Genomic DNA, 26,914 nt, shown 5'->3' on the forward strand with positions numbered 1-26,914 from the left:
ACATTATTTTTCCAGGTGAATAGAAAAGTTGATGCCATCTCATCTCTCCTGAACGAATGGGGGATTAGAGATTAAAAAGGAAATTTGCAGTGCCCAAGACAAATTGGTTTTGCTCTTTAAAGGAAAAATTTGGCTGCAAAGATGTTGTCACTATGTTTGTCACCAAGTCCATTACTCTGATTTTCTCTCTTTTCTTCTCTTTTCTCCCATTTTCTTCCTACAACCCCCTCTGATCATCTTTAATGAGAGCTCCTTCTCCCAGTTTGAAATTTGTTTTAGTCTCGAGGGAGTTTCACATAACACAGAAAAATACAGAATTTTGCCTTTCTGTAGTGAATTCTCAAGGCAGAAGAAAATTCTTTACTTCAATTTTTCATTCCTGTGGTCAAGCCTGGCCAAAGCTTGGATTTGTGCCACAAATAATGTCACAAAGAGCTGGTACAGCTCCCTTCTCTCTGCACTGGGGTCACAGCCCAGGATTTTGGTTCAGCTCCCACTGTGGCCAGACTCTCCCTGATTTTAAGGATTTTGCCACTGGACACAAGTGCTCCTGGGCAGGGCTTGACCTCCTGCACATGAAAAGCACAACAAAATGAGGTGAAAAAATGATAAACCCAGAGCAGGACGTGGTGCAGAGCCCAGATTTCCTCAGGCATTGTAAGAGCTGTATCCTTTACACAAAACTTTCCCCAAACCCAGCATCCTCTGTGATTACAGAAACAAAAATTAAACTTTTTTTTTTTTTCCCTAAAACTCACATGGAAAAAGCTGGGTCTAAATCATAGCTTATTCTTCATAAACCTAAATCAACTTCCCAAAAATCCACTGTTGCCAGATGTCAGTGGCCCATCCCCAGCTCCCTCTCTCCCACTGAAGGCCAAGTTATTAATAAATTGGTTTTCAACTTAGATTGGATTGATCACTTATTTTCAAAATCTCTTTTCCCATCATTTACTCATTACCCGCCTCCTCTTGATGTAAGAGGACATTCTGCATTTATTGTGCTGGCAAACAGAAAATCAGCAGCATTTCCTGGGGATTCTCTCATTTATCTATCAGTTATGGGACTGGACTATTTTTAGGGGCAGGAAAAATTAAAATATCACTCAGAGTGACAGCAGTGAAAATGAAGGCAGTGAGTCTTCCTGTAATAAAGGAAGAGGATTCCTGTGATTCCATCATTTCAGCCTTTGGGTTTGCAGGATTATTTACAATTTTTAAAAAGCATGGTTTCTCATAATCATTATTGCTTGCTAATGAGAATAATTACTAACTAATGCTTAGGCCAAAAGGGATTGTTTTCCTCTAATCCTAGAATCACTGAGGTTGGAAAAGCCTTCTAAGATCATCGAGTCCAACCATCGCCAGCACTGCCATCGATGTCCCCAAGTGCCACATCCACAGGGCTTGGAAATCCCTGCAGGGATGGGGACTCCAGCACTGCCCTGCACAGCTGTGCCAGGGCTGGACAACTCTTTTGGGCAAGAAATTTTCCCAAAATCCAATCTGAACCTCCCCATGCCCAGCCTGAGGCCGTTCCCTCTCCTCCTGTCCCTGTTCCCAGATCCCAAATCCCCCCGGCTGTCCCCTCCTGTCAGGGAGTTGTGCAGAGCCACAAGGTCCCCCCTGATCCCCCTTTTCTCCAGCCTCAGCCCCTTCCCATCTCCCCCAGCCCCCCCAGACCCTTCCCCAGCTCCATTCCCCTCCCTGGCCACTCTCCATCCCCTCCTCATCTTCCTCATCCTGATGAGCCCAGAGCTGCCCCAGGATTTGAGGTCCCTCAGCAGGGCCAGCACAGGGGAACGATCACTTCAATTTAGAGTTGTAATCATTTCTAATTATTTTACCTCAACGAAGAAATCCTGCAAAGCACCTCCCTGAGGGTTGCTTTAATCCAGAATTAACTTAGCACAGTATTTGTTCCCAAACTTCAGCTTGTGATGGGAAGATGGTGGGAGGAGGGAACAGACCTGGGTGAAACTAAAGCTGCTTATTCATTAACTCCCCATATGTTAAAACATTTTGCCATATCCTATGCAAAGCAATAAACACAGCTTTTAACATTCAAAAAATTCCTTCAGTTTGTTCCTTTTTGCCTATTTAAAACATTTCCCTCTCGTGACAGCTTTTTTTTTTTTTTTTTTTTTTTTTGCTCCATAAGAAGGAGAAGAAGAAAAGCACAGATGAAGCTACTCTCAAAAAAACCCCATGGTCACCAAGAGGGGTTGAGGCAATGCTGGAATTTTGACTCCAAAAGTGACTGGTGCTGGATAAATTTGGCCTCACTGGGACTCCAATTATCCCAGGCTGCTCCAAGCCCCATCCAACCTGGCCTTGGACATTTCCAGGGGCAGCCAGGGATTCCAGCCCAGCCAGGAATTCCCAATTCCCAAATCTCCCCTTTCCCAACCTGAAGCCATTCCCTGTGTCCTGTCCCTCTGTCCTTTGTCCCCAGTCCCTCTCCAGCTCTCCTGGAGCCCCTTTATTCCCTGGAATGTTCTGGAAGCTCTCCCTGGATCCTTCCCTTCTCCAGGCTGGGCATTCCCAGATGGTTTGGAGCAATCTGGGACATTGGAAGGTGTCCCTGCCCATGGCAGGGGGTGGAGCTGGATGAGCTCTCAGGTGCCTTTAAACCCAAATTATTCTGTGATTCTATAAACACATCCCAGCTCCAGGACTCTGAGTTATCAGTTTCCATCCAGATACCATCACTCCTCAGACTTGTGCTAATTCTTCCAAAATAAAAACATGGAATTAAGTCTTTTTCCTCGAACTACAAAATAATCAGAAGTCTTTCTAAACAATTTTTTTTTTTTTGACACATGCTGGAGAAATAAAAAACTGCAACAACCTGTATGAAACTGTGGTTCCACATTAAAAGTTACCAGGTGTCTTAGTGCACAGCAGGAAAAATCCTGGAATATTGGTTATCACAGGGGTTTTTTTGTTCTCTATAAAGACACCCATCCACAATGGAAAAATAATCTATAAACAAACATTTAGAGAAACATCAATAGCTGCTATTCAGCGTGGAACAACTCCTCATTTTGTTATTAAGCAGCATTTCAGCCTTGCTATTGATTGGATATGTGATAGTGAATGATGAGACTGAACCAGGTATTTTTTACAGCAAACATGAAACTCTGCATTTTTTGGTGCACTTGGGGGGAAAAAAAAACCACATGGCTGAGGTGTGTGTTTAATAATAAACATCTTAGCTACTTAGAAATGGTAAGTAAAAGATTATGAGGAGGAAAAAAAAAAGGAAAACAAGGCTGAGACCCAATTGTTCAGAATAATGATTGTGGCTGGGCAAGATATGGAGGCAGAGCATTAAATACAACACTCCAGCCTGGGCTGTCAATCAGGTGGAGGTTTCAGATATTGTAATTGGTAGCAAGTTTCCTAATCTCAACCTGCCAGGCAAGAAGCAATTCAACAAAAGCTCTGTCCCCCAAACAGAATGAAATCTGAAAAGAGGAATTTTCTAATATTGGCAAGATCACAGGGTGGGTTGACAGCTTTATTATGCTAAACTGACAAAAACATTATGCTCTGGTCAGTGCTAAAAAGGGTGGGTTTTCAGGAGCAATGTGGAAATACAAAGCACTGGCAAAGTCTGATGAACTCTTACTTTTATCTCCCTGGTGCAGCACATGAGCTGAGACATAGAAAAGTCTCATGGCCCAAGTAGAAAATGAGAAATTAATATATCTTGATTTTCTCCTCAGGTCTCCCACCACAGCGATTTGGGAGAGCTGTAAGAAGCTGCTGTGAAAGCTGAATATCCATTTAAAAAGGAAAAGGCTCCACTAACTTCACAGAAATAACACAATTCATTAACAATGAGATGATATGGCAGTCGGTGGAATTCATCTCATGGAAGCTGTAATGTATTTTATTGCTTCTATTGGAAAAGTGCTTGGAAATAGAGTTAAAGTATTGACTCTGTGTGTGTGTGTGTGTGTGTGTGCATATATACATTTATTTATTTGCTACAGAAAGAGAAATAGAACCAGGCAAACAGAAACAGGACACAAACACCGATAGTATCTCAAAAATAGGAGCAGAGTGGGAATGATGGAACTATTTTCTTTCAAACCACAGATATTTAGGGAATATTGGAATAATTCCATGCCTTCATGGGAACAAGAACACCAGGTTTGTTGAGCTGTCCCTGCCTCTTCCCTAAGTGCTCATCAGCCAAAATAATTTCCTACTTGGCTGGATCCAGCCTCAAGTCTCCAAACATTCACCTACATCCCTGCTAGTTGGCTTTGGAACGTGTGAAGGAATGCACACAAATGTGGGGAGAGTAAACATGTTTGCTCTGGCAAATACAGATTTCTAAACACGAGAGGTGAGAGCAGAAATCGTGCTCTGCTTATGGAATTCTCACTGCTACAGCCACGTGAGATCACAAAGAGTAAACAGAATGATAACTGAACATAAATAGAAACAAAAAAAAAAAACAAAAAACAAAAAAAACCCAAACCCTTTACATTGCTGAACTACCTTGTAGGGAATGAAAATGTTTGTGGTTATTATATTGCTTTGCACCAGTCCCCCCCCGTGTTATCTACATCTTGCAAACTCCACTGAACAAAAAGCCCAGCAAACAGCTCCTGATTACTGAGTTGTTGAGATCTGAAAAGGTAAACAAGGCTCTGAAGCATCTGAACAAATGTGGGGCTGGCATTGTTGGCACCTGAGCACTTCTGCTGATGAGAAACTCCCACAAAAGCCAATTCCTGGCTGGGAAGCTGCAGATGAGCTCCTCAGCTCAGCACTGAGGCTATCACTGCAGAGCATGTTGGGCCATCCTAAGCCTTGAATAGAAAAAGGAAGAGATCATTAAGTTATAATTTCCCCACACAATTGGTATAAGCATTTCCTACCAACAGGATTAGGATGAATACAAGATCCCAGAATAAAGCTGCTCAGCAGTGAGGATGGCAGTTTAGTGTCTAGTAAATTTGATTTCTCTGAAAATCCTGACACATCATAATAGCAAAATCCTATTTACTGTAGCAAGCAGGATGGATAATACCATTTAACACCTGGGATAGAATGTGCCATCAGCTCAGAGCTTTGTGCTCTGTGTGCTCATCTTACCTTCAGGTTAATGCTCCTTGACAGCCTCCATGGAAAGCAGAATCCCCAAATTAAGTACTGAGCTTGGGATTTGCAAATCCTCCCTCAACGTTTAAGTCACGGGGAAAAATGGATGCAGAGAAGTGGATCAACATTTCCTGAACTTAATATCTGCATTCCCAGGCTGGGATCTGGCACTGAGCCCTCTGTGGAGCAGGAGTGTCCCCACAAAAGGCCACCAAGCCCCACCACAAGGCTGAGTGGGGGCAGTGGAATGGGCCAAGAACTGTCAGAGCAGGGACTTCCAGGCTAAATTAAATGTTAAATGTGTTAAATGTGTTAAATGTGTTAAATGTGTGATGAATCCAGGGTAATACTGAAACCTCCAAATTCCTACACAATGGCAGAATCGTGGAATTGTTTAAGCTGGAAAAGCCCTCTGAGATCATCAAGGTGAGCCATGTCCCCAAGTGCCACATCTTCAAGTTTTTCAATCCCTTCAGGGATGGGAGGCACCCAGGAAGGAATTTTCCAATTTTCCCTGTTCCCAGACCCCAAATCCCCCTGGCTGTCCCCTCCTGTCAGGGAGTTGTGCAGAGCCACCAGGTCCCCCCTGATCCCCCTTTTCTCCAGGCTCAGCCCCTTCCTCACCTCCCTCAGCCACCCCTCAAATTCAGCTCCAGGATAATCCTATTACCTCACCCCATAACTCACATCCAAACTGCTCAACACTTTAAAGTATTTCTAGGAAACTCAGGAGCACAGAAACTTGGCTCCAGTGGAAAATATTATGATTAATATGGGGATGCACATCTTGCTCATTCACACTGATAAACTAAGTAGTTGTGTCATACAGCAGGGTATTAAAATTAATTTCCTTCTGCTCCCATGACTTGGGGCAGGATTCTCCTAATGATGCATATTAGCATTAGGAAGCAGTGCAACATGAAAATAACTGGGTTTGCTGGAGGAAATTGGAACTGGGGAGTCCCATCAGTCTCAGAGACAGAGCAGGAGCAGACACAGCTCACTGAGTGTCTGTGTGATGCCAAAATTACAACGAGAAACAGGAGAGGGTCATGTGGCCTTCATAAAAAAATGTTGTACAGCAAAAGCAACGGGGTGAAGGAAAACTGGGATGTCAGCTGCTCTGCATGAAAATTGTGTGAAATGGTGATGGGGACTGGGAGCTGCACAGCAAAGGGACACTGGAGATGCAGAGCTGGGTATGAATAAAATCTATGGACGCTGGGGCTTGGGACTGGCACTGAAAGCAGGCAAAAATATTGCACCTCTCCACTGGAAACAGAGGGACAAGATAGTGAAGATAGAAACAATTTTTCATAAAAATGCCAGAAATGGAACAGCTTCAAGGACAGGGAAGTGCATTGAGTAAGAACAAACAGAGATCCTGAGCATGGGGCACACAGGGTAGGAATGGCAATTCTTGAAAAAGGGCTCTGATTTCACACTGGGGCTCTTCTTTATTGCAAAACAGATTTATTTTCTCCTTAGAGAGTCACAGAATGGTTTGGGTTAGAGAAGGCCTTCAGGATCACCCAGTGCCACCCCTGCCATGGCAGGGACACCTTCCACTGTCCCAGGGTGCTCCAAACCCCAATGTCCAACCTGGCCTTGGGATTCCAGGGATCCAGGGGCAGCCACAGCTGCTCTGGCAATTCCAGCCCAGCCAGCAATTCCTAATTCCCAAGATCCCACCCCAATCTCCCCTTTCCCAATCTGAAGCCATTCCCTGTGTCCTGTCCCTCTGTCCCTTGTCCCCAGACCCTCTCCAGCTCTCCTGGAGCCCCTTTATTCCCTGGAATGTTCTGGAAGCTCTCCCTGGATCCTTCCCTTCTCCAGGTGAGCACCCCCAGCTCTCCCAGCCCTGGAGCAGCTCCATGGATTCCTCTGGATTTGCTCCAGCAGCTCCAGGTGCTGCTGTTGTTGTCCCCAGGGCTGGGGCAGCTCTGCAGGTGAGGTCTCACCTGAGAGGAGCAGAGGGGCAGAATCCCCCCCCCTCCTGTGCTGCCCATGGGGAGTTCTGGATCCCAATGTCCATGTCCAGCTTCTCATTCACCAAAATCCCCAAGTCCTTTCCCCAAGGGGCTGCTCTCCATCCTTTTCTCCCCTCAGCCTGGATTTGTGCTTGGATTGCCCTGACCCCTGTGCAGGACCTTGCACTTGTAAGGAAATCATTAACACAGTGTGGGGCACCCCAAACTCAGTGACTTCAGCACTGCTTTATCTCTGGGTTTTGCTCTAATCAAGAACCACCACGATGAAAAACTGTGACAAATTTCCCTCCAAGCCTGATGTGTGAACCCCTAAATCACAGCTGCACATCCCAGTCAGGTGCAGAGCAGGGGAAGGTTGTTCTTGAACTGCTTTGTTAAACTCTCTGCTATTGCTCTGCTGCTGTGGAGCATGTAATAACTAATAGCTCATGTGCTATCTCTGACCTAGAAACACTGGCAGCTGTTAGGGGAATTGCTGGGTTTTGGGGAAGTATCAAAAGGTTTTTAGCACATAAACCAAATTTATGAACAGTTATTCCCCTGGAGAATAGAATTGTTGATGTTTTACTATCACAGCTGTCACTTGTGCACAGTTATTTTGTCCTGTATTAATATCCTGTAAAGGTTGAGCATCTTCCCTCAGTCACTGAAATATTTTATAATTGACAGGCTTCATCTGGCACTGAATATGGATAATTTTCTCCATAAGGAGCACGCTGTGCTGACACTAATCTGTTCTGTTGTCATCTCCCTTTATTATCAACGTCTGCATTGTTTTTTCAGCAGCACTGAAGAACACAAATACGAAGCTTCTAATTGAAAAGGCTAAATAATCAAAAAGCCAATTAATCATCGAGATGAGCTCTGACACTCCATGATGCAACAGCCAGAAATACCACATAGACATAACTGAAGTGTTTTTAAAGTGTGCTTATTTGATGTGGGAATGATCTGAGATTGTAATTAGCATTCTTTGTCACAGGTGACAGACTCGGATTGAACATTTCTTCATCGTGACATTCATTCTCTGAGCTCCACTTGCTCCCAGCCCACCTCCTGTTCTGAACTTCCCTGTGCTGAGGAGCTCTGCTCTGTCTCTGGGCACCTTCCACTGAAATCAGGACAAGTTCAGGAACAACAAACCAGCCTCTTTTCATGCTCTCTCAATTCCAGACCTTCCTTTTCTTCCTTTTTTTTTTTTTTTTTTTAGTTTTTAAAGCTCTATTTCCATCCCAATTTTCAAAATTCCCAGCACAGAAGCTCACAGGTGACCCAGTGAGGGAAGGTGGAATTGCAGGAGCTGTGACCCCTCTGCCTGTCCAGGTTTTCACTCTGCAATCTCCACCTCTCTGAAGAAATTCCAAGTCAGATTTGGAACACAGAATTCTCTCCTCTCAGAGCTGGAACAGCACTTTTTTGTGTAGGAGAGAGATGAAAATTTACCTTGATGACAAAGTGGATGACAACTTGGAAAAAGCAGAGGATTTTACCTCATAAATAAAGAGCCAGAATGAAAAGACAAGGCTTGGTACCACAAAAACTCCACTCTGAACACAGAGTTCATCACCCACGGTAGAAAACAAAGAATTCAGAACCTGTCTTGGAAATTTCCAAGACAAGCAGAGAAACCAAGAGGTGGCAGAATTTCCTATTTCACATCCCCTGGAGGATGTTCCAGCAGAACTCAAATAAAGTTATTTACAGTTCATTATCTCCCTTGCACAGCACAAAAATGGATTTACACACATTGGAGTCTTCACTAACAGGGGCAAGTGAAGCCACTGGACCAGTGACCTACATGAAAAATATGAAAAATGACCAAGAAAAACATCTAAAAAGATATAAAAGGTAAAAAAAAAGGTGAAAGAAAAAGCTGTCCAAGATGCATGGTTTATCAGACATCCTTTGCTATGAATTATTCCACACTAAGAGCACAGCTCCAACCAGCCCAGAAAAATCCAGTCTGGATAAAATCCCACTGAGGTTTTTTCTTCTAACACCAAGCCAGTTAGTGGAGAAAAAGGAAAGTGTTCTATGGAGTTTTTTGGTGAAATATCTTAATTTTTAGCTGTTTAAATAAAGCATCCAATTTAGAAGCATTAAACTGATTTCCTCTGATCCTTTCAAACTCCTTCTCATTGCCAAGAAAACGGGACTTCATTAATGTCACCTTCAAAAAAGGAGGACAAAACACTGACATGGTATCAGATGTACCCTCAATTGAAAATATTCATTAAGAACCAATTATACACACTGATAATTCATGCAGCACATTCCACATTCTACCTCCTAATCCAAAAAAAAGAAGGAATTCTCTTCTGGCCTGCTAAGCTGCATCAATGGATGTGTATCTTGTTAATCATTTTAACCAATCAACAAAAAAAAATAAAAAAATCTGATTTAATCACCAATATATAAGCTGAGGAAGAAGGCAGAGGGGTAAAGGAGGCAAATGTATTCAGGCTGGAGGTTACAACCAACCTGAAAGCCAGGAAATAATGACAGCTGTAATTATTTGGAATTAACATCCTATAAAATAAATTCTGTAAAGAATAGCAATGTTAACAGCAATATGTTAAGGCACTGTAAGCAAGTCCCACAGCTTCCCAAGCTGCTCTCTACAGTTTAATTTCAAGTCTGTGATGAGATAAAAAGACAGAAATGCTTTTTAAACACGGTATAAACTTGGAATTAAAATTAAAACTCTCCATGTACTGATGGAGGAATCAGTAATTCCACCCACTGAAAGCAGAAATTCACTCTGTCCCTTCACACTTCACTTTTTCTTGTTGTTATTTTAATTTCAATTACTTTACTTGGTGACACTTCTTCGCTTCCACTGGCTCTTCATCAGCGTTGGTATAAAATAACCTCATTATTTCATTTTTCTGTCTGTAATTACCGTGACAGATGAAATCCCACAGCAAATGTGAGAACTTTGTTAGCAAAGAAAACAAATATTCCCCCATCAAACCTTCCACCTTGCCAATATTAAGGCAGAAACAGCAGCAGCAATATAAAAATAACCCCTCTGGCCAGAATTTTAATCTTTATGTCCTTAAAAAAGTCTTCTTGTAAATGCAACCAGGAGCAGAAATGAACAGAAAGAGGGGAAAAAAAGGAAAAAAATGTTCATTAGAAGGAAAAAAAAAGTTTTACCCTCTCTTCCAGCCGAGCCAGCTGCTCTTTGTAGTAAGCATCATGTTTCTTCAGCTCCCTCTCCTTCTCTTCCAGCTGCCTGGCCTAAAAAAAAAAAAAAAAAAAAGTAAGAGAATAATAAAAATATTGAATTAAGGATATTTTCCATAGTTCTGGGCTTTTTCCTCCTCTTCTCAACAGCTCTGCCTGAGTTTGTCCAAATGGATTTGGAAACGTGACCAGAATGCACCAGGCTGGGATTTATTTTTATTTTTTTTTTTATTTTGAATTAACTTGACAAATCATTTCTAAACTAAGGAAAATCGAATTCTAAACAGGTGGATATTTGGGAAGAAGAAAATCTTTTTATATATTTGCTAAAAAAGTGCACCCAAAACTCTCCTGTCCTCTTTAATTAGGAATCACTCCTCTGGAAACTCCCAGATTGCTTCAAGTATCCACTAAGTTGAAAAACTTGACCACGGGACCACTCTCATGTCCAATAATCTAAAATAATACAGAATAATTTAAAATATTTATCTTTTCAATCCTAATATGACCTGAGTGTTCTTTTAAGAGACACTGCTCCCAGCAAATTGATGTTTTTGGCTTTTCATCTGCAGTATTTCCCATTTTCTAGGATTAAGGGGACTCATTAAAAATTAGAAAATACATTTAAAAAGCACACATGCACAGAGGAATTTATTAAAAATATATAAAGCTCTAAGTCCTGCAGTGTAAAGAGCAGACAAGTGATTTTTAACAAGCTACAAAGGATTTAACACCTAATTTATCAATGCAAATACTTTCCAGGTTTATCATTTTTTAATAAAATATCTTTAGTGACTAATAATTATCAAATTATTAATAGTATTAGTAATATTAATAATATTAGAAATAATAGTCATTACAGCAATTACACCACATATTGGACAGATACAAGACTTGATTCCCTTTGTCAAGATTAATTTTTGGGGGGTTTTTAGGAAACACCCAAGGAATACATTAAAAAATTTGGATTTTCCCTCGTTTCCTTATTTAACTGCTTACCTTTGTTTCTATGTCCTGAAGCATGTTAAAAAATGTTAAAATTCCAATTAAATTTATTATAGAATGGTGAACAGAAAGAATGCAAAAAAAACCCCCCACACATATGTCAGGTTTATCTGGAAAAATGCAGAAAACTACTTGGGAAAATATTGGGGTCTTTTGTGCAATTCCTTCAAAAATGTCCCCCAAAAAAGCCAAATTTTGGATGATTCAAACTCTGTCCTCTGGCAGCCTCTCCATCAGAATTCCATGGAGCACCTTCCATGTATTTAAATCAGCATTTAAATCAGCCTTGCCTCACTAATTACAGGTTTTCCAGAGCTCATTCCATGAACAATTCCACAGCCAAATTCCCATTTTTGGTTTCTCCTCACACATAATCCCTGCTGACCTCCCAGACCTGGTGGTTACAGAACCACTTAAAATTCACTGCAGCTTTTGTGTCCCCCCCACCAAAACCATCCTGTCCCAAATCTGCATTCATGGAATGGTTTGGCTTGGAAAGGGATCTGAAAAATCATCTCATTCCAACCCCAAAACCTTCCCCCATCCCAGGCTGCTCCAAACCCCAATGTCCAACCTGGCCTGGGACACTTCCAGGGATCCAGGGACAGCCACAGCTGCTCTGGGAATTTGTGCCTCAGCACCTCATATTCCAGATCTCATATTCCATGTATCACATTCCAGATCTAATATTCCATATCTCATATTCAATATCTCACACTCCATATCTAATAACCCACATCTCATATTCCAGCTCTAACATTCCAGATCCCATATTCCATATTTCATACTCCATATCTGACATTCAATATCTAATATTCCATATCTCATATTCCATGTATCATATTCCAGATATCATTGTCCATATCTAGTATTTCATATCTCATATTCCATCTCTCACATTCCATATCTAATATTCCAGATCTCATATTATAAATCTAATATTCCAGAGCTAATATTCCATATATCATACTCCATATCTCATATTCCAGATCTAATATTCCATATATCAGATTCCATATCTAATATTCCACGTGTCATATTCCAGATCTCATACTCGACATATAATATTCCACATCTAACACTCCAGATCTCATATTCCATATCTCATATTCCACATTTCCTATTCCAGATCTAACATTCCATATCTGCAGGGCATCTTCATGGGTACCCAAAGCAAATATCCCACATCTAACCATGCCATGCTCCCCAGAACATCTCCAGAACGTTCCTGCCGTGCAGAACAGGCCGGGGACAAAGAAAAGAGATCATTAATATTCATTAATATTCACAAAGCTCAGGAGAACTCAGTTAAGGTTTAGTTTTTACAATCCAGTCGTGCTCCCCACTGTTCTGGGGGTCAAGCTGACTTTGGGAAGGCAATGGGATGGAATAAACCCAGGGATGAAGTTCCTGACTGAATTCTCACCCCATTTCTGCAGGGTGTAAAGCACAACAGGTCAAGGGCCCAGCAGTGACAGAAGAGACTAAACCCATCCTTATCCTCCAGGATTTAAGCTGAGCTTAAATCTTTTTCCTGTCTTGCTGTGATCAGGGAATGCAATAACATTTATTCCAAAGATATCCCCCTGAATGGAAGATTTTGCCCCGGAAATGTGATTTACTTGGGAAGTTGGTTCATTTTTTGGGTTGATTTTTGGGTTTGGTTCCCTGTCCTCCCTCAAAATAATTAATCATCAAACCAGTTGGATTTTACTGCTCTACAGTGACACTGCTCATTGCCCTGATCTGTCCCTGATAAAGGAGAAATATTGTATATAAAATACTAAATAATCTGTTTATCCAAAGGTTTGCTGCCCTGTGTTGTGGAAGTAACCAGAAGATTTGGTTGGCAAGTAAGAAACTCAGCAAAAAAAAAAAAGAGTTTCTTCCACTCCTGCCACTTGTACAGTAACGCAGACACAGCAAAGTTCAAATGAATAAATAATAAATAAAATTATTCATTTATACAGGAGACTATAAATATGCCAATAGAGGAGAACTGAGTGCCAAAATAAAAACCTGTAAAGTAATATTATATTTATGGGGCTGCAGCAACAAGATCCCTGTGAATGTCAATGAGGTGCAAGAAAATAATTAAGAATAGCCATGGTTTCAATTAGCTGAATGCTGCATTTCAGGTGTAAATGAGATACTGGAACAGGTTGGTTGTTTCTTCATGAAAAAAAAACTCTGATAAACAAAACCTTTGCTTGGGTGATTTTGAAAGAACAGCTTCAAAAATCCACCTTTGCTTCCCAAACCACCCAAATTGAATACCCCAAAACAGATCACTAATATTAAACAGAGATTTTTCACCATCACAGGGAAACTGGACCACGATTTAAAGGCCAACTTGGGTTTTGTTTGCAAAAGATTTGGCACAGCACTGGAAGGAGTTGCCATCACTGGAAAAATGGATTTCTTCCCTACAAAAAAAATTCAGGAATCACCTTGTACCTGACTGCAGGGACACCTGCAGAGCCACCCTGTGACAAAACCAAGCCCTGCTCACACTGGATACAACAAAACCACATTTCTTTTGTCCTCTGTGAGGCAGAACAGAGCAGATAAGCAGCTGGTTGAAAATCTGTTTAATAATTAATTTTTTAAAATAATAATAACTTTTTAAAAAGGAATCTATTGGTGGATGCAACAAGATTCCAGGTGTGTGTGGTCATAAATTGCTATTAAGGAGCAGATTAAAAAATTCATTATCAGGTGGGTTAATGTAGGTTTGGAGGCAGATTTCAGCCTCAGCTCCTGAAGTTTTTGGCAGCCCCAGGTTTAGAGCACAGCACAAATCCAAGCTCCAAATTCATTAACATCCCAAAAACTGACAGTGGAACTGCTGAGATGGCTCCAGGTTGCATTTCTCTGGGAAAAGAACGATCTACTTCAAAACAAGAGTTGAATTTGAATTTATAAATTAATATCAGCCAGGTGAAAGTCCTTTGAAGGTCCTGCTTCAGGGTCATGTCAAACATCAGGGCACGGGGAAGGGGGACACCAAGGGAATTGTGACCTCCCAAGGCACATCCAAGGATTCCAGACCTGGCACTGGGGCTGGAAGAGCTCCTGCCACATCAGGTTTGGGAGTGAAGATTTTCCAGAGGAAATGCTGATCACAGCAATGAGGAAAGCCCACATGGAATAGCTGCAGGTCTTGGGATGAACCTGAAGGAAAAATTAATGGATTCAAGGTTAAAAGGAAGTGGTGGCAGTTCCCTAAAGAGCTGCCATCCCACAGGAGATCTGCTGGCAGCTCAGGATGAGTGGGATGTACCAGCACAAGAGAGGTCTCAAAAAATGATCTTCACAAAACAGGATCTTAAAACATGATCTCAAAACAGGATCTTCACAAAACATGATCTTAAAACATCATCTTCTCAAAATATGATCTTCTCAAAACAGGATCTTCACTAAACAGGATCTTCTCAGAACATGATCTTAAAACATGATCTCAAAATATGATCTTCCCAAAATAGGATCTTCTCAAAACATGATCTTCTTAAAACATGATCTTCACAAAACAGGATCTTCATAAAACATGACCTTCACAAAATATGATCTTCTCAAAATATGATCTCAAAATATGATCTCAAAACATCATCTTCTCAAAACATGATCTCGAAGCATGATCTTCTCAAAACAGGATCTTGTCAAAACATGATCTTCTCAAAACAGGATCTCAAAACACGATTTTCTCAAAACATGATCTCCCTCTAGCACATTGTTGGAGGTTTTCCACGTCCTTTCCAACTTGAGGTTCACTGGATGAGCACATCCATGGGTTAGGTGTGAATCCCAGAGTTTGGAATTCAGGTCCAGGCTGTGAGTGTCACACTGTAGAACAGTTTTGGGGCATTTCATAAATCATGGTTTGGGCTGGAAGGGACCTTTTGGATCATCTGCCCAACCCCTGCACAAGCAGCAACATCTTCAACTCCATCAGGCTGCTCAGAGCCCTGCCCAGCCTGACCTTGGATGTTTCCAGGGATCACTGGAATTCCTCTGGATCCACTGAATTCCTCTCCCACTCACCCAGGTACAGCCCTGTGCATCCACGTTTGCACTTTGATAAAATCAGATAAAGCTTCATTATTTGCATAAATTATTATGATCAGGAAAACTACTCTCCTCTTCCATTGCATGGAGTACCCCAAGAAAAAGAATTCCCTGTTTCCACTTTTAATGGATGTTGAACTGACCCAGTTTTAATTTTTAACCTTCTATTTCAGCATATAAATACACCCAGCATTCTGAACAGGCAACACCAGGAATTTATGGATATTTTTGGGAACAGATGTTGGTCCCTTCCCCCTCAAAGAATTCCTTTTAAATTATCACTACGCACAAAATCATCCCTAAGCACAAAAAAAAAAAAAAAAAAAAAAGTAAAATCATGTGGACACATCACTTGAAAAGAGGGATGTTCATTTCCACTTGTAAAGGTGGAGAATTGTTAGGAATTGGAAACGGCAGCACCAATAATGCATCATAAAACGGAGTCTTTGACAAGTGTAATTAAAACAAGCTCTTGTAATTACCACTAAATGTGCTACAGTACGTTTTCTAAAAATAATGAAGTCCTAAAAGAGTGAGTCGAGTAGATAAAAAAGATCACATTGAGAGGAGAAGGCTAATGGAGAAAATGAAAAAAAAAAGAATTTATGAACAAGTAAAGATCTAGTGTAGAACAGAAGATGTGACAAGAAGCTTCATTTACTGAATCTCATTATAGACCAAAGGAGAAAAACACAAATGTACAAATGCCAAGAAAAGAGTTACAGATTCCAATCCTAATGTGAGTCATGGGAATATTCACAGGAAAACCTAAGGCAGAAATTCACTGAGATTGTTGCCCCAACAAGAAGAGCTTCTATATAATAAAAATAATAATAAAAAGCTGAACAAGGACAATTTCAGCATCACTGGGGCTGGAAAAGCTCTCCAAGATCATCAAAGCCAAGCTGTGCCCTGTCCTCACCTTGTCCCCAGAGCTCCAGGAATTCCTTGGAATGGGCACTCCTCCAGAATGTGGGACACCCCGAGGAGGAGGAGGAGGAGGTGGGTGATGAAAGCCCATGGCTGTTTCCAGCTGGGCTTTGAAAAATTCCCAGCATGGGGACAGCAAAGCTCTGCTGAGCCTCCTGCACCTGCAGGGTCCCTGTGCAGGGCCAGGACTCACAGAGGAGAAGCAGCAGGAGGGAAATTCTGAGTCACCACTCACTTGAGAGGAGCCCGAGTTCTTCCAGCCTGATTTATTTTATGATCCCACCCCAAAACGAGAGCTGAAAAATCACATATCTGTACCAAGTGACCAGAAATGAGCAATTACAGGATCCCAGACTGGTTTGGTGTGGAAAAGATTTTCAAGATCGTCTCATTCCAATCCATTCCACCAGACCAGGCTGCTCCCAGCCCTGTCCAACCCATCCTGGTACAATATCAGCACTAAAGAAAAGCTGCCACTTCTCACCAAACTCCAAATGAACCATCTGGTTTGCTCAGCTTCAAAACAACAGAATCTAAAGACTTTATTTCCCTGCAAATAAAAATTAAAATACATTCATGACTATTGTAGTGATTAGCAACAGGCAGAAAAGCCTCGTGTTTCAACCCAACCGTGATTCAAAGGAAAAAAAAAGATGCTGAAAAAAATCGGAATTACATCTCTGCATGTCACTGGGAATGAAAGAGAGGCACGACTTATTCCTGAAACTCCATCCATGCTTTTCAGTCAGCCAACACAGTCCAAGGAGATCAAACATTTTAAAGACTATCTGTAGTGCTGCCAGGTATTTGTAGCAATTCAAATATTGTCTCTAACCGTGGCTGACAGTTTCTGATGTTTCAGTCATATGTCAAATATGTCGTTTTTCACTAAACTGAAAGAAGCAGAGGCTGCTCCATATGAGCCAAAGTGGATAAAACAGAGCAAGAGGACCGTTATCTTGTAAAATTCAGGAAAAAAAAACCCTGTCAGTAAACTGATTTAGGACTGTGTTCTACTTCCATCTTTGTTGTTACACTGCTGTTGTAGCAAATCATAAATATTTTTGCCGTTTTTTACCGTGTTCAGTGCTGATATTAATGATGATTTTGCAGAAAGACTTTTAAATTCTGCAACAGAATTAAAGAACAGAAGGGTAAATAAAAGTTATTGCTGAGCACAGTCAGCCAATGTTTGATGCATTTTTCAACAAAACACGATGTAAAACAAAGCAAAACGTAAGGAAGCACAGCCCTTCCAAAAATTCACCACTGAAATCCAAAACCAAGCAAGAGAGAAGAAATTTGCACCTCATTTGCCTCATACCCAGAGAAAATTTTGGAATTTAATCTTTTCACCCAGGACTCTTCGTTCTCCTGCCCAATACCCAGCATCATTTATCAACAGTGCTGCATTATCATCATTTTAAAAGCCCCAATTCTCGTGCTTTGTAAACTGAAGATTCAATGGACTGCACGTAAAAGAGTGAAATCATTCTTTGGGATGCTGCATTAATAAAAGCAATAAAAATTCACCACCTCATTGAAGCCACTTCAAAGCCAATCTCATTTGGAATCCCATTGAAAACCTCCTGGATTTTGTGTTTATTAGAGGCCTCTCAGCATCAAGAGTTATTTTCCATCTGTGAATATTCCATTTTTTTCTATCAAGTGATCCAAACTCTGCATGAATTGATATCATTCCCTCCCCAGCACAAGTTGCCTCGTTGGAAATGGCTCAGTCTGGGATGCTGGGAACCAATTCCCACTGAAGGCAAAAAGTGATGATGCCCAAGGAGGGAAATCCACTTTGGAAAAGCAAATAAAAGGATATTTATTGCTGCTCTGCTATTCAAGGGATTGATTTCTGCTCAAGACACAAAATTGAGTCACTTGTAACTACATCAGGTGTTTCTCAATTTGAAAGATACAACACAAGCAGAACATTCATCTTTGGATGTTCAAAAAGGCACTAAAAATACAGATAATCTGTTGTCCTAAAGGTATTTCATCTCTGTTTTTTTGGAATCTTGATCTTGTTAAATTGAATTCCTCTATTTAGTAATAAACAAACCATCAAAACTCATTGATTCTGTCTCAAATTATGCAGCCATTTTATTTCCCAGAGATTTTCCTATTCAGCTAGAGAATAAAAGAACTGTACCCAGCAGATCATTTCAGACTGAAGATGTAACTCAGACACAAATTCATCTTTCAACAGAATATTTGACTTAACAGTGAAATTCAGGGATTTAACCTCAGCACTGCAAAGGCAAGATAATTTTGATGAACTTTTGGAATGCCCAACTTTCCCCAAAGAGCTTTTGGCACTGAGATACAAAAAAAATGCACGTGGCAAAGAAAATATTTACAGATAACTTGTGTGCACATATATCAAACTAAACCTTATCCCAATTAATAAGTCAATTTTTAGCTCTGTTTCAATTTTTCCAGCACTCTGAAAACTCATTTTGAACAATTAATGGAACAGTTTGCAGTTCTTTAGTTTATATCCATAAAATATTTAACTAAGTGTGTAAATCCTAAGTTAATACCACGTAGTTACCATAACTCTTTAAATTACTGCCTTGAAACAAAGATCCAGCAAAGCCTTGGGAAAGTGGGAGAACACAGCAGGATTTAATGCTCTTTGTATTTTAATTACTAAATTACAACGCTGGTCTTTCAGCATTTTCTTTAAAGATTGAACAACTTATTCTGAAATAAAAGCTCCAGAGAATTATTACCTCGAGTAAAGCAGCACTGAAAGGGGCTGGCATTGATTTATGCATCGATTATTGGTGAGCATCTTCCTTTTATATAATCCTATAACACGTGTCATTGAATTCCTGTGTCCAACTTCCACTCACTGCACTTTTATTTCTTTTCTCATTTGACTGCAGAGTCTCCAGGGCAGAGCCTGGAACTCACTACACATCTGTGCAGTGTTTAACATAATTATACTTCAAGCTCTGCTGGTGTTTGTGTTATTCTAACAGAAATAAATAATATTCTAAGCACTGAAAATATTCAAGCTGGATGGAAAAAGCAGATTTAATGCAAGACAGGAAGGGAAACAAAGACTTTTGTCAAGACCATAGTAGAAAAATAAATGACATTAATTTATTTTTTTTAAATCCCTTGCCCTGTTCAGATGGTGAATGTCTGAGTGTGCCAAGAATTTGGGAATGGGCAACTAAACAAACCCTCAAACTCATGAATATAATTAAGTGATTGGAGGCAGGAAATACATGGAAGAGAGGGATTGATGCTGACATTTTTATTCCATGCAGCTGAACATTTGCTGACACATTTAAAGGGTTTAACACTGCAAGGATTGTTCAAAAAACAAGGTTTTACACGGTTCTACTAAAATGTTTCTACAGTTCAGTGTAAATTTTTGTCACACTTGGAAAGAATAAACCAGCTGTCCAACAGGATCTTCAAAAATAATTCAACAGCATCTTATGCACAGAAAAATGTAAAGCAAGTAATAATGAACTTCAATGAACTCCTCAAGGGTTTCATAGAAATTACTGGATTGAAATGACCAAAAAAAGATCAAACCAGAGAAGATCATGGCAGGTGGAATCCCAGAAGGGTTGGGGTTGGGAGGGACCTTGGCAGGGACACCTCCCACTATGCCAGGGTGCTCCAAACCCCAATGTCCAACCTGGCCTTGGACATTCCAGGGATGGATCCAACGAGGGTGAGTGGAAAATAACTTGGAAGCAAAAGTCAGCATTAGCCATGTGAAGCTTTTTTATCTTGACTATAAAGTTCCAGAGCAAAACTTGATATTCCTGCAGGAAAAGCCAAGGAAAAGTTGTCCCATGTGTTAAAACAGCAAAATAAAAACAGGAGGAGATTTGTGAAGAAAAGGGGAAGGAAAAGACAGCACCACGCTGAGATCACAGTATTTGATATAAATAAAATTCAGATCCTCCCAGAGCCCTGGTCACTCTCTGTATATTTATATTCTGGTCACTGCAGAGAAAAGCTTTGGAAAAGAAAGAAGCTGGAGATACATAAAGACCAAACCCCTGAGAAGAGCTCTGTGTACAGCAGAGAGGTACACAAAATAATTAAATGTTCAGAGAAGGTGAGCCAGGCTCTCCTATTTACTCCCTCTCATAATACAAGACCGAGGAAATATTCACTGAACAGTGAAATTGAAAAGCAACAAATTTGAAACCAATTAAATGCATAATTAACCTGCAGAACTCATTGCCACAAGTTATCAGCGAAGCTGATCGCTGAGCAAAACCTGAAAAAGTTGAGATGTTTGTATTACCTCTGAAAACAGCCCCACTTTTACCTTTAAGCTGCCTCAGACTCTGGATTCCTTGGAGCACTAAACATCCTTTAATAATATAATTCGATTATAAAACAATTAACAACATTGAAATCTGTCATGTGTCAATTATTCGAGATCAGAAGCAGGAGGAAACTCCAAGGAACTGTTTTATTTCTTGTGGTGTCTGACAAAAACCTTGATGTGAGTTCCAAATTTCAGCTCCTTTCAGCTGCTGTGATGCCGTTTTTAAAAAGCCAGGCAAATAAATTTAGTTTAAAATCAACCTCGCCAGTTTTTTTTACCACACTCAAGGTGAGAATCGATGTGGGGATGACAGATCCACACCCAGAGCTTCGTGCAGAGCTGCCTCTCCTTGTTTGGGGCAACAGCTAAAGGTGGGGAGGAACTGCTGTGAAATGGAACTCAAAGTATAAAACAAAACAAAGAATCTCATCAGCAGGGAAAATAAGAGTTAATGAGGAATTTAACACTGCTGAGCCACAAACCCTGACTGGATCCAATGGCTTGAGCAAGTCTCTGCTCAGTGAATTTCCAACCATCAGCCTCCTCATCCTGAACACAGAGAAATCCAGAGCAATTTCCAGCCTGGAGAAGAACAAAAGTGCTGAGAAGCACATGGAAAACAGGGACAGTGATTCCATGTTCCAAAGTCACCAAAGGAAACATCACTGGTGGCTCCTCAGGCTTCTCCCTTCCCACTTCCATTCTGGGAGAAGGGAAGGATCCAGGGAGAGCTTCCAGAACATTCCAGGGAATAAAGGGGATCCAGGAGAGCTGGAGAGGGACTGGGGACAAGGGACAGAGGGACAGGACACAGGGATGGATGGGATCTTGGGAATGAGGAATTGCTGGCTGGGCTGGAATTGCCAGAGAATCCCTGGAATGTCCAAGGCCAGGCTGGACATTGGGGTTTGGAGCAGCCTGGGACAGTGGGAGGTGTCCCTGTCACAGCAGGGGTAGCCTTGGATGTCCTTTAAAGTCCCTTCCCACCATTCTGTGATCCTGTGATTTAACCACTTTATAAGAGACCTAAATTATCATTTTACAAACCTTCTTTTCTGAGTCTGACAGCCCTTTGCAACAAAACCCCAAATCTGAGATTATTTCCCCAATACTTAGTGCCTACTTTGCAACCTGGGATAATTGGAATCCCAGTGAGGCCAGGTTTATCCAGTCACTTTTAAAGCTGTCACGAGAGGGAAATGTTTTAAATAAGCAAAAAGGAACAAACTGAAGGAATTTTTGGAATGTTAAAAGCTGTGTTTTGTGGATGGGATCTTGGGATGGAATTCCCAGAGAAGCTGTGGCTGTCCCTGGATCCCTGGAAGTGTCCAAGGCCAGCTTGGAACTGGGGCTTGGAGCAGCCTGGGACAGTGGGAGGTGTCCCCAGCCAGGTAACCCACGGTGCCTTTCCTGCATCTCCTAAAAACGCCCCCAAAACTGAGGCAGCTCCATCCCTTGGTTCAATTCCTTGTGCAGCCTCAGGGAAGATTTCTTTCCTTTCCTTCTCCTTTTTCAGGCTCTCAGGGATGTTTGCCAGGAGGCTGAGGCTGTTCCTGCAGCACTTGGGAGTCTCCACAATCCGTGCATTTTCTAAAGGAGCACCATTATTTTAACACAAACGTTCTTTCTGCTGTGGGTGAGAGCTTCTGGAAGGGAAAGCAAACACTTCAAAATGCTTTCTAAAAAAAAAAAAAAAGGATTCATCCCAGTCAATAGGATGCTTCAGGAAAACAGAAGCTGCCAAGTACTTCTACAATAATGGGAAAAAAAAAAAACCACCTTCCTTTGGTGCTGCCCAATGGTGTGAGTGCTCGAAAGCAAAGCTCTCTGCTGGATTTGTGAAATGTTACTTTTTTTTTCTTGCTTGCCTCCAATCTATTTGTCATGCAACACAGCCTGTCCTAGCCCACAGAGAGAATTAATGCTTAATTTTCTAAACGTGGAGAGACACACCAACTATTTGCACAAGTAATGGCACTGGTATTTGCATGAAATTGAGAATGGCAAAGAATTGTTCAAATTAGATTAATTTGGAAATGATAGAAGAGTTACAACTTTGCTCTGTCCTTTAAGAGGAAGAGAAAAAAAATCTGCAGAACAAAACATGACTGATCATAAATAGAGAAAAGCATTTCATAAAATGTTTATTCATCCTTTATAACAGAGTACACGACACCCTGCTGATTCAGGTTATTAAACAAGATGTGGCTCTGCAATGAAACAGGAAAATCACCTGGGCTGGGGATTGCAAGAATTCTTCCCTGGGAGGGTGGGGAGGGCTGGAATGGAATTCCCAGAGAAGCTGTGGCTGCCCCTGGATCCCTGAAGTGTCCAAGACCAGGATGGAGGAGCTTGGAGCACTCTGGGATGGTGGAAGGAATCCCTGCCATGGCAGGGGGTGGCACTGGATGATCTTCAAATTCCCTTCTACCCCACTCTAAAGAGATTCTCCTTTGTAAAAATTTTAGGACTAGAGGAGTAACAAATACAACAGAGGTTAAGATATTTCAAAAAGAAATTTCAAAAGAAGAAAAAAAATACATTTTTCCAGTGCAGGAAACAAGAAATTGTATTATATATATTATATATAGCTATAATTACATTTAATTGCCTTGCTACTATCAGCAAGTTGTCCCATTTATCAGCGTGGTAACTCAAGATATTCAAGCTCACCTGGCACTCTGCCTTTATTTAACACAGATACCCATGGATGGAGAGGCTAAAAAACCTGGTTTTCCAAGAGAAATCCCAATTTTCTCATAATAAATCGGATTCTGTAGCAATCTCCGACCTTCCAAAATGATATAAAGATTATTTATGAGCAGGAAAATACTCACAAGGATTTTCTGGTGCATTTGGAATTATGGAGTTACAGAAGGGACCTTAAAATCATTGAGTGCCACCCCATCCATGGCAGGGACACCTCCCACTGTCCCAGGGGATCCAAACCCCAATGTCCAGCCTGGCCTTGGCCATTCCAGGGATTCTCTGGCAATCCCAGCCCAGCCAGGAATTCCCAATTCCCAAGATCCCATCCATCCCTGTGTCCTGTCCCTCTGTCCCTTGTCCTCAGTCCCTCTCCAGCTCTCCCTTTATTCCCTGGAATGTTCTGGAAGCTCTCCCTGGATCCTTCCCTTCTCCAGGCTGCCAATTCCCAGCTCTCCAGACCCTGAGCTTGGATCCATCTCCTCTCCAAGCAATTGATGGATCCAGGGCCTTCCCTTGGAATCTCAGCAAACCATGAAGGCTCTCCCTTCCCTTCTCCTCTCTTTTCTCTCCCCATTTTCCATCCCAATCCCTGGCAATGGATTCTGAGTCTCCTGAATCCCAGAATCCTGCACTGCCTTGGCTGGGAAGGGACCTCAAAGCTCATTCCAGGGACACCTCCCAGCATCCCAGGCTGCTCCAATCCTTCCTTGGCCATTCCAGGGATTCTCTGGCAATCCCAGCCCAGCCAGCAATTCCTCATTCCCAAGATCCCATCCATCCCTGTGTCCTGTCCCTCTGTCCCTTGTCCCCAGTCCCTCTCCAGCTCTCCTGGAGCCCCTTTATTCCCTGGAATGTTCTGGAAGCTCTCCCTGGATCCTTCCCTTCTCCAGGTGAGCACCCTCAGTTTTCTTCCATCACAGAGGGGCTCCAGCCCTGATTTTAAACAGATAAAATCTGTATTTTAACTTTTCCAAACCCAGCCAGTTCCTGGCAATAACAATTTTTCATTCCTCTCATTCCATCTCCAGGGCTGGAATTTCCATGCCCAAGTTCAATTTTGTTCGGGCACTGAGATCCTGACAAGGAAATTGTGGGAGAAGCACAATTGTCATTCCTGCCAGGATTCATTTCAGCTCCCAGATATTGCAGAGAAAAGGTGGAATCATGGATCTCTGTTATGTGGAATATCAGCCCAGGTGTAGAAATTCAGCTGCTAGAAACTAAAATTCAAGAGAGTTTTGTTTGCCCCTGTGAAAGCTCAATTTGTAACATAAAGTGAGCAATAATCTTATTTAATGATGGGGAAAAATCTCCTATCTCCTGAAACTGAACTGGAGTTGATTAAGAAAAAAAAAACCAGACACAGCAGTTTTCCCTGAAATTTAAGCTTTGAGAGTTCAAAATCTTAAGAGAAACATGAATTTTCATTTTTCTAAATCTGTACCAAAAAGTCCAAAATGCACAGGGTGTATTCTCCACATAAACAGAGCTGCTGCATCAATTAAGATTTAAAAATAACCCCAAAAAAACCCCAAAAAACTGAGATAAAACCAGTGAGCAATTCTCAGAGTGGAGTCTGCCTATTCAAACCAGACATCTTATTTTTATTATGTTTGATTTTTTTTTTTTTTCAGGGAGTTGTGGAGGTCTCACCTTTCAGAGGTTTTACTTCTACAAACCAGAGAAATATTCTAGACAACACATTTTTATTCCTAAATCAATATTCTAACAGTAAACAAGTAGATTTTCAAGGAACCACGGATGTATTTAATGTTCAGGATATCCAAATTAAATGAGAGCCAATAAAAATAAAAATAAAAAAATAAAAAAATTAAAAATGCAAGCAGGGATTTGAAATTCTTAATTCCACCAAAATTAAGCTGGGAAGCAAACACAGCTGGATTTTTTGGTTTGTTTTAGGCACAAAAGTGGATTTTTTCCTCACTCTGAGTATAAAATTTTGCACATCTGTGTCCATGATTAGATATAAATATATGTATATTATCATAAATGTATTTATTATATATATTTATTCATATATATTTAGATAATTTTAAAATTTGTTCATAATATTATTTTTATTTTTGCCTACACTTAATTTGCCACCTAACTACAAATCTACCCCTGAATTTTGTGGGACCAGATATTGATACTTTTACAGGGGTTTTTTTTTTTGTTTATTTTTAATACAACAGGGAATGTCAAAATCCCTGAATGCTCCATTTCCTCTTTGCTCAGCTCCTCAAAAAAAAACTCCAAAGCTTTAAGACAAACATTCCTAAACTGCTCAAAAGTGACAAAAATACTTTCAATGCGTTTTTTTAAAGAAAAGAAAATCTGAAGACAAAGTTTCACTCTGGCAGCTGGAGGTATAAAATTGTATAAAATTGTATAAAATTGTATAAAATAATTGATAAGGGCTGCAAGCACAGGTACACTCAGGATGTTTTGTTTTATATAATATAAATATATATAATATAATATAATATATAATTTCATTCACATCATCATAAATTTATAATTTATAAAAACAACTGGGCAAGGAGAACTGAGGCACAAAATGACCTCTCCCAGCTCCTGAGCAGCAGCTGATTCCCCCAAAGATGGAGTGCAGGAGGTAACAAAACTTTTTCTTTGGTTTAAAGTTTTAAAAATCAGATTTGTGATGTGCCATCAAGAAAATGAATCAAAAAGGAGCAAATAAAGGCAAGAAAATTTCAGCTGAAAGTGGGCACAGGCAAAGGTGAAAAAATCCTAAATTAGGGCTTAAAAACCAGATTTATCCCAAAAAAAAGGGAATTGCAAATGGAAGAAGGGAATTTTCTTCTTTTCTTTTTCTTTTTTCTTTTTCTTTTTCTTTTTCTTTTTCTTTTTCTTTTTCTTTTTCTTTTTCTTTTTCTTTTTCTTTCTTTGAGCTATGGATGGAGTTTTTAAAATTAAGATGCACTCACAGCATGAGGAATGGGAGACACAATCGTGCTGCTCTTTTTCCTCGGGATGTCTGCAGGAAAATGATTTTTAATATTTCCAGAGGTATTAAAAAAAAAAAAATTGCTCAGAAATTCATAATTACTCTTGTAAGCAATTCAAAGATTGCCTTGGTATTAAAAAAAAAAAACAAACCTCTGGATAAAAAGGAATGAAAACATCTAAGAGAATAATTGAAATGGAGTAGGTTAATTATTTGTATTATCTTATCACTGAGGTTAGACAAGTCATAAACCCATAATGGCAAGGAAATTCAGATTTAAAGGAGAAATTAGGTTTATAACCTTACCCACTTACCTGAATATCTAATTTTTAAAAAATTAATGATCTGCTTATCAAAAATATCAGGTCAGAACCATCTCAGCACAGTGCAGGGGGAGCTGGATCCCCAATTATTGTGGAACCATTCCCATTAATGGAAGCACTCTGGAATTTCATCACTAAAAGTCATTATCAGAAAACCTGGCTCCACTCTGCCCTACTCCATTCTCCCCAAAACATTGATCTATTTATAGAAAAAAAAAAATATTTACATTTTACACCAGAGCCCACATTTGGGACAGGTCTCAAACATCACTTCAGGCTTGAGAGCCAAAGT

At 40.6% G+C, this 26,914-nt stretch overlaps 1 protein-coding gene across 4 annotated transcripts in view; it reads right to left on the bottom strand.

Annotated features, from left to right (window-relative positions):
* CHCHD3 (coiled-coil-helix-coiled-coil-helix domain containing 3) overlaps window positions 1–26,914 on the bottom strand; it is a 124,348-nt gene that overhangs the window by 38,067 nt on the left and 59,367 nt on the right. For 2 of the 4 annotated variants that reach the window (XM_088165990.1, XM_088165993.1), the window contains exons 5-6: window positions 11,301–11,315; window positions 10,272–10,355 (exon numbers count right to left, since the gene is read on the bottom strand). In XM_088165990.1, the coding sequence (XP_088022116.1) occupies window positions 10,272–10,355; window positions 11,301–11,315 (99 nt within the window). The remainder of the gene's footprint in view (window positions 1–10,271; window positions 10,356–11,300; window positions 11,316–26,914) is intronic. The other 2 variants (XM_088165992.1, XM_088165991.1) reach the window with 1 other exon arrangement.

Source organism: Sturnus vulgaris, chromosome 5 (genome assembly GCF_052056855.1).
Source record: "Sturnus vulgaris isolate bStuVul1 chromosome 5, bStuVul1.hap1, whole genome shotgun sequence".
In the NCBI taxonomy this organism is placed as follows: domain Eukaryota; kingdom Metazoa; phylum Chordata; class Aves; order Passeriformes; family Sturnidae; genus Sturnus; species Sturnus vulgaris.